Here is an 18,648-nt window from a genome sequence, read left to right on the forward strand (position 1 = left end):
GGATCCCACGGAAATCACCTGGATCCCGAAAAAAAATCCGGGAATTTTTTCAGTTCTGGATGATCCAAAAAAAAAAAAAAAAAAAAAAAAAAAAAAAAATTCGGGAATCTTTCCATCAGTCTGGATGATCCTGAAAATATTTGGGAAAATTTTCGTTTCTGGATGATCCAAAAAAAAAAAAATCCGGAATTTTTTCATTTCTGGATGATCCAATGAAAAATTCCAGATTTTTTTTATTTCTGGATGATTAAAAAATAAAAAATCTGGAATTTTTTTTCATTTCTGATCGGTCCTGAAAAAAATTTCGGGAATTTTTTCATCCTTCGGGATGATCCCAAAAACATTTGGGAATTTTTTCATTTCTGGATGATCCCGAAAAAATTTGGGAATTTTTTTGCATTTCTGGATGATCCCGAAAAAAATTCCAAACTTTTTTCATCCTTCCGGACGATCCCGAAAAAAAATTTGGGCGTTTTCTCATCCCTCCTATTGATCTCAATAAAAATCCGGAATTTTTTCATCCCTCTGCATGATCCCAAAAAAATTCGGGAATTTTTTTAACCCATCTGGATGATCCTGAAAAAATTCTGGAATTTTTTCATTTCTGGATGACCACAAGAAAATTCCAGAGGTTTTTTTTTTTATCCCTCTGGATCATCCCGAACAAAATTGGGGATTTTTTTTCCATCCCTCTGCATGATCCCGAATAAATTCAGAACGATTTTGGAATTTTTCCCAAAATTTGGGAAAACCTGAGGGGGGTAAAAAGCCAAATTCCAGCCCGGCTGCTCCATCTGGGAATTCTGTCCCCTTTATCCCAGCTGGATAAAGGCGGGGACGGCGTTTTTGGGGTGATTTTTGGGATTTTTGGGAATGTTGTCCCGGCACCATCCCGCTCCGTGGTACTTACCAGGATCTCCCCCTTTGGGCGTGCAAAATTAAAAGGGAAAAAAAAACCAAAAAATAAAAAAATAAAAGCGGGAAAAAGGAGACGGGATAGGGAAGGAAGTGAGAGGAGAAAAGCACAAAAAAAGGGAAAAAAAAAGTGGAAAAAAGTGGGAAAAACAGCAGGAAAAACAACAAAAACAACCCGTTACATGCTATTAATGATCGTTCCCAGGCAGGGGAGGGGAAAGGGGCTCATCCCAAAATTCCCTCGGGAATGGGATGGGTTGGGATCATCCCGGTGTCGTCCCAGCTCCCACAGCCTCAACCCCCCCCAACTCTGCCGCGTTTTCCCGCCCGCTTTTCCCCAAATCCCGCGGATTTCGGGCGGGAATTCCGCGTGAACGGATGGGCTGGGAGGAGGAGGATGAGGAGGAGGAAGGAGGAGCAGGAATTCCGGGAGATTCCGGCTGTACCTGGTTGGGGATCGCTCTCTTCTTGTTGGGCTGCGTGTTCCGTTGCTGAGCGCTGGGAAAAACCAAAAAAAAAAAAAAATAAAATGGGATTTTGAGGTGGGAAAAGAGGGCTGTGCACCCGGAGGAGCCGATCCCGGAGGGTGGAATTCCAGAGCCCCTTCCCGAGGTTTTTCCCGAGGTTTTTCCCGAGTTTTTCCCGAGTTTTTCCCGAGTTTTTCCCCCGAGGTTTTGCCCAGGAGCGAGCGCACGGAAATGGGGGGGGTGGGATGCGGGATCTCCTCTCCTCTGGAATGGGAATTCCAGAGGCTGCAGATTCCCGAGGGAATTCCGAGCACCGAGAAGCAGGAGTTTCCAGAAAAACCTAATTCCTCCCCCAAAAAAAACCGGGATGGAGCATTACCTGCACCAGAGGGAAAAGCTACCTGTCTCTCCTGAGCACCGAGGGGCGGGAGCGGGAATAAAATCCAGGAAATCCGTTAGAATTCCAACGGGACGCACACCCAGCCCGGGATTTGGGGGTCTGGGGCAGCCCGCCCTGCCTGCCCCGGAGCCCGGGGTGAATTCCAGATGAACTGGGCGGAGCTCCAGGATCCCAAATCCAAGGCTGGAGTGGGAGGAGGAACTCCAGAATCCCAATTCCAAAGGTGAACTGGGAGGAGGAACTCCAGAATTCCCAGATCCAAAGGAGGAACTCCAGGATCCCAAACCCCAGGCTGAAATTGGAGGAGAAGCTCCAGAATTCCCAATTCCAAAGCTGAACTGGGATGAGGAACTCCAGGATCCCAAACCCCAGGCTGAGGTGGGAGGAGGAACTCCAGGATCCCAATTCCAAAGGAGGAACTCCAGGATCCCAAACCCCAGGCTGAGGTGGGAGGAGGAACTCCAGGATCCCAATTCCAAAGGAGGAACTCCAGGATCCCAAACCCCAGGCTGAAGTGGGAGGAGGAACTCCAGAATTCCCAGATCCAAAGGAGAAGCTCCAGGATCCCAAACCCCAGGCTGAGGAGGGAGAAGGAACTCCAGAATTCCCAGATCCAAAGGAGAAGCTCCAGGATCCCAAACCCCAGGCTGAGGTGGGAGGAGGAACTCCAGAATTCCCAGATCCAAAGGAGAAGCTCCAGGATCCCAAACCCCAGGCTGAGGAGGGAGAAGGAACTCCAGAATTCCCAGATCCAAAGGAGAAGCTCCAGAATTCCAAACCCCAGGCTGAGGTGGGAGGAGGAACTCCAGAATTCCCACACCCAAAGGAGGAACTCCAGGATCCCAATTCCAAAGGAGGAACTCCAGGATCCCAATCCCCAGGCTGAGGTGGGAGGAGGAACTCCAGAATTCCCAATTCCAAAGGAGGAACTCCAGAATTCCAAACCCCAGGCTGAGGAGGGAGAAGGAACTCCAGAATTCCCAGATCCAAAGGAAAAGTTCCAGGATCCCAAACCCCAGGCTGAACTGGGAGGAGGAACTCCAGGATCCCAAACCCCAGGCTGAGGTGGGAGGAGGAACTCCAGGATCCCAATTCCAAAGGAGAAGCTCCAGGATCCCAAACCCCAGGCTGAGGTGGGAGGAGGAACTCCCGAATTCCCAGATCCAAAGGAGAAGCTCCAGGATCCCAATTCCAAAGCTGAACTGGGAGGAGGAACTCCAGAATTCCCAGATCCAAAGGAGGAACTCCAGGATCCCAAACCCCAGGCTGAGGTGGGGGGAGGAACTCCAGGATCCCAATTCCAAAGCTGAACTGGGAGGAGGAACTCCAGAATTCCCAGATCCAAAGGAGGAACTCCAGGATTCCCAGATCCAAAGGAGGAACTCCAGGATCCCAATTCCAAAGGAGAAGCTCCAGAATTCCAAACCCAAGCCCCAGGTCCCCGGTACCCACCCGGTCGCCACGTGCTGCTCAGTGCAACAGCTGGGCCGGGAGAGGAGCGGAACATTCCAGAGACAGGGAGAGGTGATGGATCCGGGGGAACAGCAGAGAGCAGGGAATGTGACCGGAGAGGAGAGAGAGAGAGAGAAAAAAAGGGGGAAAGAGAGGAAAAAAACCAGGAGGAGCGTGGAAATGTAAGGATGTGTAGGGGGGGAGTGGGGGCCAGGCACCCTGAGCTGGAATTTGGGAGCTTCCCGGAGTTTTGGGGCTGGGAAACACCGGGAAGAGTGGAGGGAAGGTGGCAGAGAGAGGATGAGGAGGGACAGAGAGGAAGGACAGCCCCAGGCTGCTTCCAACAGCCCGAGCCATCGGGATTCATCCCGATTCCCGAGGCTGGAGCTTTTCCCGTCGCCCAAACCTGTGGGAATGGGGTGCCAAAGGCGCCGGAGGGAATTTGGGAGACTCCGGTGTTCCCACCAGGATGAAACCAGAACCCCCGGAGGTGGGGAAGGGAGGAGATGTCCCCCCTGGAAAAGGACTCACTTGGCGAAGCCGATGAAATCCTCGTGGTTGGTGTTGATGTAGGAGAGCTCGATGTCGATGAGCAGCAGGATCTGAGGGAAGCGGGAGTCAGGAAAAGTGGGAATTCCCAATTCCCGCGCCGGGAATGGCGTGGGGAGCTGACCTGGTCCTTGGTTTTGCCCTCGCGCTCTCGGATGTGGGTGGTGACGATGCGCTCGGTCTCCTCCCGCAAGCGGGGGTAGGAACCCAGCTGGAAAAGAAAAACAGGGAAAAGGCACGGGAAAAACAATGGGATGGAGGCAGGCAGGGAAAAAAAACAGGGAAAAGGCACGGGAAAAACAATGGGATGGAGCCAGGAAGGGAAAAGGCCCAGAAAAAAGCAATGGGATGGAGCCGGGCAGGGAAAAAACAGGGAAAAAGCAATGGGATGGAGCCAGGCAGCTCAAAAAAACAGGGAAAAGGAACAGGAAGAAGAGATGGGATGGAGCCAGGCAGGGAAAAAAACAGGGAAAAGGCACGGGAAAAACAATGGGATGGAGGCAGGCAGGGAAAAGGGCTGGGAAAAACAATGGGATGGAGGCAGGCAGGGAAAAAACAGGGAAAAGGCACGGGAAAAACAATGGGATGGAGGCAGGCAGGGAAAAAAACAGGGAAAAGGGCTGGGAAAAACAATGGGATGGAGGCAGGCAGGGAAAAAAACAGGGAAAAAGCAATGGGATGGAGCCAGGCAGCTCAAAAAAACAGGGAAAAGGAACAGGAAGAAGAGATGGGATGGAGGCAGGCAGGGAAAAAAACAGGGAAAAGGCACGGGAAAAACAATGGGATGGAGCCGGGCAGCTCCGGTGGGGGAGAAGCATTCCAGTCCACACCAAACCCCCCCAAATCCCACCAAACCCCACCACTGGTGGCACTGGGCTGACCAGTCCCTCACTGGTGTCACTGGGCTGACCAGTCCCTCAGTATCCTGACCAGTCCCTCAGTGTCCTGACCAGTCCCTCACTGCTCTGACCAGTCCCTCACTGTCCTGACCAGTCCCTCAGTGTCCTGACCAGTCCCTCACTGTCCTGACCAGTCCCTCAGTATCCTGACCAGTCCCTCAGTGTCCTGACCAGTCCCTCAGTGTCCTGACCAGTCCCTCACTGCTCTGACCAGTCCCTCAGTGTCCTGACCAGTCCCTCAGTGTCCTGACCAGTCCCTCACTGGCCTGACCAGTCCCTCAGTGGCCTGACCAGTCCCTCAGTGGCCTGACCAGTCCCTCAGTGGCCTGACCAGTCCCTCACTGGCCTGACCAGTCCCTCCCTGGGCTGACCAGTCCCTCACTGGGCTGACCAGTCCCTCCCTGGGCTGACCAGTCCCTCCCTGGGCTGACCAGTCCCTTACTGGGCTGACCAGTCCCTCAGTGTCCTGACCAGTCCCTGACTGTCCTGACCAGTCCCTCACTGGTGTCACTGTCCTGACCAGTCCCTCCCTGGGCTGACCAGTCCCTCCCTGGGCTGACCAGTCCCTTACTGGGCTGACCAGTACCTTACTGGTGCACTGGCGCACGGTGTTGATCAGCTCCTGGATCACCAAGTCCACACATTTCAGGCACGGCTCCTTCAGCTTCACCACCTGCTTCTTCACGATGGCCTCGAAGGCCAGGTCCGGCGTGAACAGCCCCGTCCTGGAGCCCGGGGAACGGGAAAAACCCCGGTCAGCCGGACTGGGAGGGACTGGGAGGGACTGGGAGGGACTGGGAGGGAGTGGGATGGACTGGGATGGAACTGGGATGGAACTGGGATGGATTGGGATGGGACTGGGATGGACTGGGAGGGAATGGGATGGACTGGGATGGAACTGGGAGGGAATGGGATGGACTGGGATGGAACTGGGAGGGACTGGGAGGGACTGGGAGGGACTGGGATGGAACTGGGAGGGACTGGGATGGAACTGGGATGAACTGGGAGGGACTGGGATGGAACTGGGAGGGACTGGGATGGACTGGGATGGACTGGGAGGGAACTGGGATGGACTGGGATGGAGCTGGGATGGACTGGGATGCACTGGGATGAACTGGGATGGAACTGGGATGAACTAGGATGAACTGGGAGGGACTGGGATGGACTGGGATGGACTGGGATGGAACTGGGATGCACTGGGATGGGATTGGTATGGACTGGGATGGAACTGGGATGGAACTGGGATGAACTGGGATGAACTGGGATGGAACTGGGATGCACTGGGATGAACTGGGATGAACTGGGATGAACTGGGATGAACTGGGACGGGGCCAACCCCACCCTGACCCCAAGAGAGTTTTGGGTTCCTCCACCCAGGGAGCGATTCCGCTCCCACAAACAATTCCCACCTCGGCACAAGAGACAAGCCCTGCTCCAGGAGAGCCTGGCCTGACGGTAAATGTTTATAAACTCGTGCGGATTTAGGAATAAATGAAAAATCCCCTTAGAAAGCCCGGGAAAAAGAAATATTTTAAGTACATGAAGAATTAGTGCTTGCTAGAACTTCACCTGTGTAGCTGGTACATGATAAATGATAATTGTTAGATGTGATGATAGATTTGGAATTAAATATTATTTAATCGGGACTGTACATATTAAATGATATAACTGTTAGATGTGATGATAGATTTGGAATTAAATATAATTTAATTGGGACTGTACATATTAAATGATATAATTGTAAGATGCGATGATAGATTTGGGATTAAATATAATTTAATTGGGACTGTACATATTAAATGATATAATTGTTAGATGTGATGATAAATTTGGAATTAAATATAATTTAATTGGGACTGTACATGATAAATGATATAATTGTTAGATGTGACGATTGTTTCGGAATTAAATATAATTTAATCGTAACTGTACATAATAAATTATATAATTGTTAGATGTGATGATTGTTTTGGGATTAAATATAATTTAATCGGGACTGTACATAATAAATTATATAATTGTTAGATGTGATGATAGATTTGGAATTAAATATTATTTAATTGGGACTGTACATATTAAATGATATAATTGTTAGATGTGATGATAAATTTGGAATTAAATATAATTTAATTGGGACTGTACATATTAAATGATATAATTGTTAGATGTGATGATAGATTTGGAATTAAATATAATTTAATCGGGACTGTACATAACAAATTATATAATTGTTAGATGCGATGATAGATTTGGAATTAAATATTATTTAATTGGGACTGTACATAATAAATTATATAATTGTTAGATGCGATGATAGATTTGGGATTAAATATAATTTAATTGGGACTGTACATGATAAATGATATAATTGTTAGATGTGACGATTATTTCAGAATTAAATATAATTTAATCGTAACTGTACATGATAAATTATATAATTGTTAGATGTGATGATTGTTTTGGAATTAAATATAATTTAATTGGGACTATACATATTAAATGATATAATTGTTAGATGTGATGATTGTTTTGGAATTAAATATAATTTAATTGGGACTATACATATTAAATGATATAATTGTTAGATGTGATGATAGATTTGGAATTAAATATAATTTAATCAGGAATGTTTAATCATAAGAATAATCATGAGAAACTGTGGTCAGGGACCTGAGAAAGACCACGAGAAACTCACGTCAATGTATACACCAGAACAATATAAATTGAATAATTACTATGTAATTAATAATAGTAAGTTATAAAAGGATAAAATTCAAAACACGTTCAGCTCGAAGCTGTGTTGGAGTCAGATTTGGGTTTGTTAATAAAAAATGATATTTGGTGATAATTTGTGCTCCTGGATGCTGACAGGAAAAGATCCCTGCTGGATACTCGCCTCACCCCGTGGATGTTCTTGATGGCGTAGCTGATCTCCCGCCTCAAATCCTTCTCATCAAATTCCATCTGCCGGGAAAGGGGGTGGGAATCATCAGGGATCCATCAGGGATCGATCAGGGATCGATCAGGGATCAATCACTGTCCAATCACTGCAGCTGCTCCGGCCTTACCTGCCTCAAATCCCGGGATTTTTATGGGTTTTTAATGGTTTGGGTTGGGAAAATTCCAGGGACAGGGACAACCCCAATCCTCACCTTCACCAAGTCAAATTTTGGGATTTTTATGGGTTTTTAATGGTTTGGGTTGGGAAAATTCCAGGGACAGGGACAACCCCAATCCTCACCTTCACCAAGTCAAATTTTGGGATTTTTATGGGTTTTTAATGGTTTGGGTTGGGAAAATTCCAGGGACAGGGACAACCCCAATCCTCACCTTCACCAAGTCAAATTTTGGGATTTTTATGGGTTTTTAATGGCTATGGTTGGGAAAATTCCAGGGATGTGGACCACGCCAATCCTCACCTTCAGGAACTCAAATCCTGGGATTTTTATGGGTTTTTAATGGTTATGGTTGGGAAAATTCCAGGGACAGGGACAACCCCAATCCTCAGCTTCAGGAACTCAAATTTTGGGAATTTTATGGGTTTTTAATGGTTTGGGTTGGAAAAATTTCCAGGGATGTGGACCACCCCAATCCTCACCTTCAGGAACTCAAATCCTGGGATTTTTATGGGTTTTTAATGGTTTGGGTTGGGAAAATTCCAGGGACAGGGACAACCCCCAATCCTCACCTTCACCAAGTCAAATTTTGGGATTTTTATGGGTTTTTAATGGTTTGGGTTGGGAAAATTCCAGGGACAGGGACCACCCCAATCCTCACCTTCAGGAACTCAAATCCTGGGATTTTTATGGATTTTTAATGGTTTGGGTTGGGAAAATTCCAGGGATGTGGACAACCACAATCCTCACCTTCACCAAGTCAAATTTTGGGATTTTTATGGGTTTTTAATGGTTATGGTTGGGAAAATTCCAGGGATGTGGACCACCCCAATCCTCACCTTCACCAAGTCAAATTTTGGGATTTTTATGGGTTTTTAATGGTTTGGATTGGAAAAACTTCCAGGGATGTGGACAACCCCAATCCTCATCTTCACCAAGTCAAATTTTGGGATTTTTATGGGTTTTTAATGGCTATGGTTGGGAAAATTCCAGGGATGTGGACCACCCCAATCCTCACCTTCACCAAGTCAAATTTTGGGATTTTTATGGGTTTTTAATGGCTATGGTTGGGAAAATTCCAGGGATGTGGACAACCCCAATCCTCACCTTTACCAAGTCAAATTTTGGGATTTTTATGGGTTTTTAATGGTTTGGGTTGGGAAAATTCCAGGGATGTGGACCACCCCAATCCTCAGCTTCAGGAACTCAAATTTTGGGATTTTTATGGGTTTTTAATGGTTTGGGTTGGGAAAATTCCAGGGATGTGGACCACGCCAATCCTCACATTCACCAAGTCAAATTTTGGGATTTTTATGGGTTTTTAATGGTTTGGGTTGGGAAAATTCCAGGGATGTGGACCACCCCAATCCTCACCTTCACCAGCTCGAAGGGGAATCTCTCGTGGAAAATCCGGTTGATCCTGGCGCCCCCGGAGAGCTCCAGAGTGTCCACCTGGTCTCCTGAACCCTCAATCCTCTTCTCAAAGTCCACCCCGAACTGCTGCACCATCCTGGGCGGGAAAACCAGGAATGAGGGAGCTCCTGGAGCAAAAATCCCCCTAATTCCAGCAGCCGGCACCCAGCTTTTCCTGCGGCGTGCTCCCAGGACAAGCAGGGAACTCAGGGATGCTCCAAGCCCATTCCCAGGAGAATTGTCCCCCTTCCCCTCGCCCCGGCAAGAACAATCCCAGCTCTTCCCACTGGAGAGGAACCCACTGCAGCAAGGCTTTGGTTTTCCGGGCGGGATCGTCGGGACGGAAGTTCTTGTACTCCTCCACCTCCTTCTCCAGGGACAGCAGCTGGCTCTGCAGCTTGCTCCGCAGCGAGGGCAGCGTCTCCCGGATGTGGTTGGTGAGTTGCTGCCGAGGGGAGGGAAAAGCTGAGCCGGGAGACCCGGGAATTTCGGGCGCCGTTCTGGGCAGGAGCCCCGGGAATTTCAGGCGCCGTTCCGGGTGGGAAAGGCGGTCAGGAGCCCCAGGAATTTTGGGTGCTGTTCTGGGTGGGAAAGGCGGTCAGGAGACCCGGGAATTTCGGGCACCGTTCCGGGCAGGAGCCCTGGGAATTTCGGGCGCCGTTCCGGGCAGGAGCCCTGGGAATTTCGGGCGCCGTTCCGGGTGGGAAAGGCGGTCAGGAGCCCCAGGAATTTCGGGCACTGTTCCGGGCAGGAGCCCCTGGAATTTCGGGCGCTGTTCCGGGTGGGAAAGGTGGTCAGGAGCCCCAGGAATTTCGGGCACTGTTCCGGGCAGGAGCCCCTGGAATTTCGGGCGCTGTTCCAGGGGGGAAAGGTGGGCAGGAGCCTCAGGAATTTCGGGCGCCGTTCCGGGTGGGAAAGGTGGGCAGGAGCCCCAGGAATTTCGGGCACTGTTCCGGGTAGGAGCCCCGGGAATTTCGGGCACCGTTCCAGGCAGGAGCCCCAGGAATTTCAGGCACCGTTCCGGGTAGGAGCCCCGGGAATTTCGGGCACCGTTCCGGGCAGAAGCCCCGGGAATTTCAGGCACCGTTCTGGGCAGGAGCCCCAGGAATTTCGGGTGCCGTTCCGGGCAGGAGCCCTGGGAATTTCGGGCACCGTTCCGGGCAGGAGCCCTGGGAATTTTGGGCACCGTTCCGGGCAGGAGCCCTGGGAATTTCGGGCACCGTTCCGGGCAGGAGCCCTGGGAATTTCGGGCACCATTCCAGGCAGGAGCCCTGGGAATTTCGGGCACCGTTCCAGGCAGGAGCCCCGGGAATTCCGGGCACCGTTCCAGGCAGGAGCCCTGGGAATTACGGGCACCATTCCAGGCAGGAGCCCTGGGAATTTCGGGCACCGTTCCAGGCAGGAGCCCTGGGAATTTTGGGCACCGTTCCGGGCAGGAGCCCTGGGAATTCCGGGCACCATTCCAGGCAGGAGCCCCGGGAATTCCGGGCACCATTCCAGGCAGGAGCCCCGGGAATTCCGGGCACCATTCCGGGCAGGAAAGGGGCAGGAAGGGGCCGTCCCACCTGGTTGAGCACCCGCTGCAGGTGCGGGGTGCCCATGCGCTCGGCCATGTGCCGGTAGGCCGGGTGGGACAGGAAGAATTTGCGCTCGGCCGCCAGCGCGGCGCGGATGTCCTTCTTGCCGTCGATGTCCTTCTGGCTCCGGTTCACCACCCCGATGTAGCCTGGCACAGAGGGGACGGCGTGGGGCTGGGAATGGGAATGGGAATGGGGGCACTGGGGGCACTGGGGGCACTGGGGGCAATGGGGATATGAGGGCACTGGGGACACTGGGGGCACTGGGGACACTGGGGGCAATGGGGGCAATGGGGGCACTGGGAACACACAGAGTGACCCAAGGGGGACACACAGAGTGACCCAAGGGGGACACATGGAATGACCCAAGTGGGACACAGAGAGTGACCCGAGGGGGACACAGGACACACGGAGTGGCCCGAGGGGGACACGGGACACACAGAATGACCCGAGGGGGACACACAGAGTGACCCGAGGGGGACACAGGGAGTGACCCGAGGGGGACACACAGAATGACCCGAGGAGGACACACAGAGTGACCCGAGGGGGACACACAGAGTGACCCGAGGGGGACACAGGACACACAGAGTGACCCGAGGGGGACACAGGACACACGGAGTGGCCCGAGGGGGACACACAGAGTGACCCGAGGGGGACACACAGAGTGACCCGAGGGGGACACAGGACACACAGAGTGACCCGAGGGGGACACAGGACACACGGAGTGGCCCGAGGGGGACACGGGACACACAGAATGACCCGAGGGGGACACACGGAGTGGCCCGAGGGGGACACACGGAGTGACCTGAGGGGGACACAGAGTGACCTGAGAGGAACCCAGGACACACAGAGTGACCCAAGGGGGACACAGGACACATGGAATGACCCAAGGGGGACACAGGACACACGGAGTGACCCGAGGGGGACACACAGAGTGACCCAAGGGGGACACAGGACACATGGAATGACCCAAGGGGGACACAGGACACACGGAGTGACCCCAGGGGGACACGGGGGACCCGCAGGGCCCCGGGCCCGGCCTCACCTCTCCGCAGGGGCAGCAGTTTGTTCTCCAGCACGTCGCGGGCGTCGGTGCCTTCATCCATCAGGTCCAGCTTGGTGATGACCCCGATGGTCCTCAGGCCTGCGGAGCCGAGCGTCCACCCCGCTTAACCCCAGCCACACCCAACGGGGAGCCCAGAGGATGAGGAAGAGGATGAGGAAGGCAGAGAAGCCCCCAAAGTCCACCCCTCGTCCCGTTACCCTGCGGATCCACTTCCTTGGCCATCTTGAGCGCGTCCGAGTTGGCCAGGTCCATGTTGGCCGGCGTGACGGCCAGGATGAGGCTGCTCTCCCGGCTGATGAACTGCAGGATCATGTCCCGGATCTGGAACTCGATGTCCTGCGGCTGATCCCCCACCGGCACCTTGGTGATCCCCGGCAGGTCGATCAGGGTCAGGTTCAGCACTGGGGGGACACGGATGGGGTGAAGGTGGGGTGGGGATCCAGCTGGGGGGATCCCAGCCCGCCCTCCGGAGCTGGATTCCCGATGGATTCGCCCGGGTTTTCCCATTTTTTCTGGGATTTTTTCCCCTCACCGTGCGGGGAGTACACGCGCAGGTTGATGGGCACGGGGGAGATGCCCTTGTTGGTGCCCGTCAGGCGGTCGGTCTCGGCCTCGATCTCCTGCCGGACCTCGTCGAAATCCGTGAACTTCTTGGATTTGCAGTGCAGGAACTCGGCATACTCTGGGAGGGATTGGGAAGGTGAAAAACAGGGAGTGCTCGAGGGGGGTGGGGATGGAGTGGGGCGGGGGGATGGGGTTGGATGTGGGGGGAATGTGGGGAAGGGGCTGCAGGACACCCAGAGGGGCTGAAGGACACCCAGGAAGGGCTGCAGGACACCCAGGAGGGGCTGCAGGACATTGAGGAGGGAGTGCAGGACATTGAGGAGGGGCTGCAGGACATGAGGAGGGGCTGCAGGACATGAGGAGGGGCTGCAGGACATTGAGGAGGGGGTGCAGGACATTGAGGAGGGGGTGCAGGACATTGAGGAGGGGGTGCAGGACACAGGGAAATGCTCCAGGACACCCAGGAGGGGCTGCAGGACATGAGGAGGGGCTGCAGGACACCCAGAGGGGCTGAAGGACACCCAGGAAGGGCTGCAGGACACCCAGGAGGGGCACCAGGACATTGAGGAGGGGCTGCAGGACATGAGGAGGGGCTGCAGGACATGAGGAGGGGGTGAAGAACATTGAGGAGGGGCACCAGGACATTGAGGAGGGGCTGCAGGACATTGAGGAGGGGCTGCAGGACACCCAGGAGGGGCTGCAGGACACCCAGGAGGAGCTGCAGGACATTGAGGAGGGGGTGCAGGACACCCAGGAGGGGCTGCAGGACACCCAGGAGGGGCTGCAGGACACCCAGGAGGAGCTGCAGGACATGAGGAGGGGCTGCAGGACACCCAGGAGGGGCTGCAGGACACCCAGGAGGAGCTGCAGGACACGGGGAAGGTCTCCAGGACACCCAGGAGCTCCCCTGGAACCCAATCTGCCCCAGGAAATGGGATTTTTGCAGCTCTGGGGCCGTGCCACCACAGCTGGGATGGTGCAATTTCCTTCCTCCTCGCCTCGGCGCGGGCAGAGCGGAAACCTCGGCGCTGCCCTGCCCTCCCACCCCTGGCAGAGCTGGAATCTCACCCCTCAAACCCTCACCAACCCTCCCACCACCCCGAGGCCAGCTCCTCCCAAGCCTCCCTCAGCTCCACGAGGTCAAGGGGCTCTGGGATTCACCCAAATCCATGGATTTGTTGTTTTTTTTGGCACGACAAAAGCCTGGCTGGTTCAAGGTGAAAGGAATTCTGCCCGGATATGGGGATGGCTGATGGCAACCGAGGAATCCTGGCTGGGAAATTGAGTCACCCCCATGGCCAGCTCAGCGTTCCTTGGTTTTCCTCGGCATTCCCAGAGCTCTCCCCCGCATTCCTCGGCGATAAGCGGGGCGATCAGCACCCCAGGGTGCCGTGTGGGAGGGGAACTCGTTCCCTGCTTTTCCAGCTCCCCCCCCGTACCCGTCTTGGAGAAGATGAGCTGCAGGATGAGAGGCCGGCGAGTGACGATGCCAGAGCCGCGGGGAAGGAAATCCCTGGAAGGGATGAAAGGATGGGTCAATCAATTAATTCATTCCTATTGATTCCTCCAGCACTGGAGAGCTCTGGGAAGGGACTGGAAGGCACCAGGAAAGGTTTGGGAATTCACGGGATCCATCCCTGCTCTCCTAGGGGAGAGAGCAGCACGCTCATGGGGGTGCGGATCCCCACGGAATTCCCACAGAATTCCTCCTGGGGAGGTTTTCTGGGAGAATCCCGCCTGGAGAACGCGGTGTTCCGATGGCAAATTTGGGCTGGGGGTTGTCACCACCCCTTTCCCCGAGCAGGAAATGGGACAGGGAAGCACCTGCTGGGAATGGGGAGCGGTAACCGCCCCGGGAGCGGCTCTGACGTGCCAACGACAACAACACCCCGAGCAGCGTGTCACCCCGACTGCGTCACCCCGAGCCGGAGCCATCCCGGGACGTGTCCCGGGGTGACAGCTCGGAAATTTCGGAAATTGCTTCCTGCCCAACCGGGAGGACCGGTCCGGGTGGAGCCCCGGGACAGCCCCGGGGACAGCAACGGGAACAGCCCCGGGCAGCTCCCGAGGGGGGAAAAGGTGGAATGAAAGCCCAGTGGGAAAAGGTGGAATGAAATCCCAGGGGGAAAAGGTGGAATGAAAGCCCGGTGGGAAAAGGTGGAATGAAGCTCCGGTGGGAAAAGGTGGAATGAAACCCCGGTGGGAAAAGGTGGAATGAAACCCCAGTGGGAAAAGGTGGAATGAAACCCCGGTGGGAAAAGGTGGAATGAAATCCCAGTGGGAAAAGGTGGAATGAAATCCCGGTGGGAAAAGGTGGAATGAAACCCCGGTGGGAGAAGGTGGAATGAAGCCCCGGTGGGAAAAGGTGGAATGAAATCCCAGTGGGAAAAGGTGGAATGAAACCCCGGTGGGAAAAGGTGGAATGAAGCTCCGGTGGGAAAAGGTGGAATGAAATCCCGGTGGGAAAAGGTGGAATGAAACCCTGGTGGGAAAAGGTGGAATGAAACCCCAGGGGGAAAAGGTGGAATGAAACCCTGGTGGGAAAAGGTGGAATGAAGCCCCGGTGGGAAAAGGTGGAATGAAACCCCAGTGGGAAAAGGTGGAATGAAACCCCCGGAGACCCCGACTGTCCCCGCTGAGCCCAGTGGGAATGTGGATCCCGACAGGAATGTTGGGATCCGGGGGATTCGTGCAAAGTGGGGTCCAAGTGTCTCTGGAGCTGCTGCTCCATCCTGCCAGTCCTGATCCTGGGGGAATCAAGGTGGTGTCCTGATCCCAGCCCTGATCCTGGGGAATGGAGGTCCTGATCCCAGCCCTGATCCCAGCCCTCATCCCGAGGAATCAAGGTCCTGATCCCAGCCCTGATCCCAGGGAATGGAGGTGATCTCCTGATCCCAGCCCTGATCCTGGGGGAATCGAGGTCCTGATCCCAGCCCTGATCCCAGCCCTGATCCTGGGGGATTGAGGTCCTGATCCCAGTCCTGATCCCAGAGGAATGGAGGTGATCTCCTGATCCCAGTCCTGATCCCAGCCCTAATCCCAGGGAATGGAGGTGATCTCCTGATCCCAGGGAATGGAGGTGATCTCCTGATCCCAGGGGATGGAGGTGATCTCCTGATCCCAGAGGATGGAGGTGATCTCCTGATCCCAGGGGATGGAGGTGATCTCCTGATCCCAGGGGATGGAGGTGATCTCCTGATCCCAGGGAATGGAGGTGATCTCCTGATCCCAGGGGATGGAGGTGATCTCCTGATCCCAGAGGATGGAGGTGATCTCCTGATCCCAGAGGATGGAGGTGATCTCCTGATCCCGGGGAATGGAGGTGATCTCCTGATCCCAGAGGATGGAGGTGATCTCCTGATCCCAGGGAATGGAGGTGATCTCCTGATCCCAGGGGATGGAGGTGATCTCCTGATCCCAGGGGATGGAGGTGATCTCCTGATCCCAGAGGATGGAGGTGATCTCCTGATCCCGGGGAATGGAGGTGATCTCCTGATCCCAGAGGATGGAGGTGATCTCCTGATCCCAGGGAATGGAGGTGATCTCCTGATCCCAGGGGATGGAGGTGATCTCCTGATCCCAGAGGATGGAGGTGATCTCCTGATCCCGGGGAATGGAGGTGATCTCCTGATCCCAGAGGATGGAGGTGATCTCCTGATCCCAGGGGATGGAGGTGATCTCCTGATCCCAGGAGAATGGAGGTGATCTCCTGATCCCGGGGAATGGAGGTGATCTCCTGATCCCAGGGAATGGAGGTGATCTCCTGATCCCAGAGGAACTGAGATAATCTCCTGATCCCAGGGAATGGAGGTGATCTCCTGATCCCAGAGGAATGGAGGTGATCTCCTGATCCCAGGGAATGGAGGTGATCTCCTGATCCCAGGGAATGGAGGTGATCTCCCTGCCCCAGCCCCTCGGGATTCCCGGCTCCATCCCCGGCAGTCCCTGACACAGGGGACACGGAGGGGACACGGAGAGGACATGGAGAGGACACGGAGGGGACACGGAGGGGACACGGAGGGGACATGGAGGGGACACGGAGGGCACACGGAGGGGACACAGAGGGGACACGGAGGGGACACGGAGAGGACACGGAGGGGACACGGAGGGCACACGGAGGGGACACAGAGGGGACACGGAGGGGACACGGAGGGGACATGGAGGGGACATGGAGGGGACACAGAGAAGACACGGAGGGGACACGGAGGGGACACGGAGGGGACACGGAAGGGACACGGAAGAGACACGGAAGAGACACAGAGGGGACACGGAGGGGACACAGAGGGGACAGCAGGAAGGACACGGAGGGGACACGGAGGGGACACGGAAGGGACACGGAGGGGACACGGAGGGGACACGGAGGGGACACGGAAGGGACACGGAGGGGACACGGAGGGGACACGGAGGGGACATGGAGGGGACATGGAGGGGACATGAAGAGGACATGGAGGGGACAGCGGGAAGGACACGGAGGGGACATGAAAGGGACACGGAGAGGACACGGAAGGGACACGGAGAGGACACGGAGGGGACACGGAGGGGACACGGAGGGGACACGGAGGGGACACGGAAGAGACACGGAGGGGACACGGAAGGGACACGGAGAGGACACGGAGGGGACACGGAAGGGACACGGAGGGGACATGGAAGGGACAGTGGGAAGGACACAGAGGGGACATGGAGGGGACACGAAAGGGACACGGAAGGGACACGGAGAGGACACGGAGGGGACATGAAAGGGACACGGTAGGGACACGGAGGGGATATGGAGGGGACATGGAAGGGGCATGGAGGGGACATGAAGAGGACATGGAGGGGACAGCGGGAAGGACATGGAGGGGACATGGAAGGGACACGGAGGGGACACGGAAGGGACACGGAAGGGACACGGCTGGCAGGTGCCACCCGGCCCAGCCCCGGCTGTCCCCGTGTCCGGCTCGGCAGGATCCGGGCCCGGCGGTGACGCGCGAGGTGGCCCCGGGACGTCACCGGCCCCGTCACCGGCCCCGTCACCGGCCCGGATCCTGCCGCCTCCCACCTGGGCCAGGTGTGACCCGGGTCAGCGAAGGGACACGGGGACAAAACGGGACAAAGGGACAAAGAGGGACACAGGGACAAAACGGGACAAAGGGACAAAAAGGGACAAAGGGACAAAACGGGACACAGGGACAAAGAGGGACAAAGGGACAAAGAGGGACACAGGGACAAAGAGGGACAAAGGGACAAAGAGGGACAAAGAGGGACAAAGAGGGACAAAGGGACAAAGAGGGACAAAGAGGGACAAAGGGACAAAACGGGACAAAGGGACAAAACGGGACAAAAAGGGACAAAGAGGGACAAAGGGACAAAACGGGACACAGGGACAAAACGGGACACAGGGACAAAACGGGACACAGGGACAAAGAGGGACAAAGGGACAAAAAGGGACAAAACGGGACAAAGGGACAGAGGGACAAAAAGGGACAAAGGGACAAAACGGGAGAAAAAGGGACAAAAAGGGACAAAAAGGGACAAAAAGGGACAAAGGGACAAAGAGGGACAAAGGGACAAAGAGGGAAAAAGGGACAAAAAGGGACAAAGGGACAAAAAGGGACAAAAAGGGACAAAAAGGGACAAAAAGGGACAAAGGGACAAAAAGGGACAAAAAGGGACAAAAAGGGACAAAGGGACAAAAAGGGACACAGGGACAAAAAGGGACAAAGGGACAAAAAGGGACAAAAAGGGACAAAAGGACAAAAAGGGACAACAAGGGACAAAAAGGGACAAAAAGGGACAAAGGGACAAAAAGGGACACAGGGACAAAAAGGGACAAAGGGACAAAAAGGGACAAAAAGGGACAAAAAGGGACAAAGGGACAAAAAGGGACAAAAAGGGACAAAAAGGGACAAAGGTCTCAGGGTGGAGAAGCGCGGTGGGAACGTTCCCAGTGCCGGGAAAACCGATGGGGAAACGCCTGAGATGGTTCCCACGTCACCATTCCTGAGGGAATTCCCTGGATTCACCATTCCTGAGGGAATTCCCTGGATTCACCTTGCTCCAAACCATTCCTGAGGAAATTCCCTGGATTCACCATTCCTGAGGGAATTCCCTGGATTCACCTTGCTCCAAACCATTCCTGAAGGAATTCCCTGGATTCACCATTCCTGAGGGAATTCCCTGGATTCACCTCGCTCCAAACCATTCCTGAAGGAATTCCCTGGATTCACCATTCCTGAGGGAATTCCCTGGAT

General features: G+C 54.4%; 2 protein-coding genes across 5 annotated transcripts in view; both read right to left on the bottom strand.

Moving 5' to 3' along the window:
- Nucleotides 1–18,648, bottom strand: part of DNM2 (dynamin 2) — a 37,926-nt gene that overhangs the window by 14,028 nt on the left and 5,250 nt on the right. Inside the window, exons 2-15 of one of the 4 annotated variants that reach the window (XM_085563372.1) lie at nt 13,858–13,931; nt 12,387–12,536; nt 12,052–12,255; nt 11,834–11,932; nt 10,777–10,937; nt 9,514–9,656; nt 9,173–9,308; nt 7,579–7,646; nt 5,269–5,407; nt 3,908–3,994; nt 3,766–3,836; nt 3,235–3,264; nt 1,362–1,413; nt 911–922 (exon numbers count right to left, since the gene is read on the bottom strand). In XM_085563372.1, coding sequence (XP_085419498.1) covers nt 911–922; nt 1,362–1,413; nt 3,235–3,264; nt 3,766–3,836; nt 3,908–3,994; nt 5,269–5,407; nt 7,579–7,646; nt 9,173–9,308; nt 9,514–9,656; nt 10,777–10,937; nt 11,834–11,932; nt 12,052–12,255; nt 12,387–12,536; nt 13,858–13,931 — 1,426 coding nt within the window. The remainder of the gene's footprint in view (nt 1–910; nt 923–1,361; nt 1,414–3,234; nt 3,265–3,765; nt 3,837–3,907; nt 3,995–5,268; nt 5,408–7,578; nt 7,647–9,172; nt 9,309–9,513; nt 9,657–10,776; nt 10,938–11,833; nt 11,933–12,051; nt 12,256–12,386; nt 12,537–13,857; nt 13,932–18,648) is intronic. The other 3 variants (XM_077787749.2, XM_085563373.1, XM_085563374.1) reach the window with 3 other exon arrangements.
- LOC146764987 (uncharacterized) lies at nt 17,227–18,573 on the bottom strand. The gene is made up of 2 exons (XM_085563348.1): nt 18,489–18,573; nt 17,227–18,448 (listed from the first exon to the last, which is right to left on the bottom strand). Exon 2 carries the CDS (start codon nt 18,421–18,423, stop codon nt 17,428–17,430), a length of 996 nt encoding a protein of 331 aa, XP_085419474.1. The 5' UTR covers nt 18,424–18,448; nt 18,489–18,573; the 3' UTR covers nt 17,227–17,427.

Source organism: Lonchura striata, chromosome 30 (assembly GCF_050655825.1).
Source record: "Lonchura striata isolate lonStrDom1 chromosome 30, ASM5065582v1, whole genome shotgun sequence".
Lineage (NCBI taxonomy): Eukaryota > Metazoa > Chordata > Aves > Passeriformes > Estrildidae > Lonchura > Lonchura striata.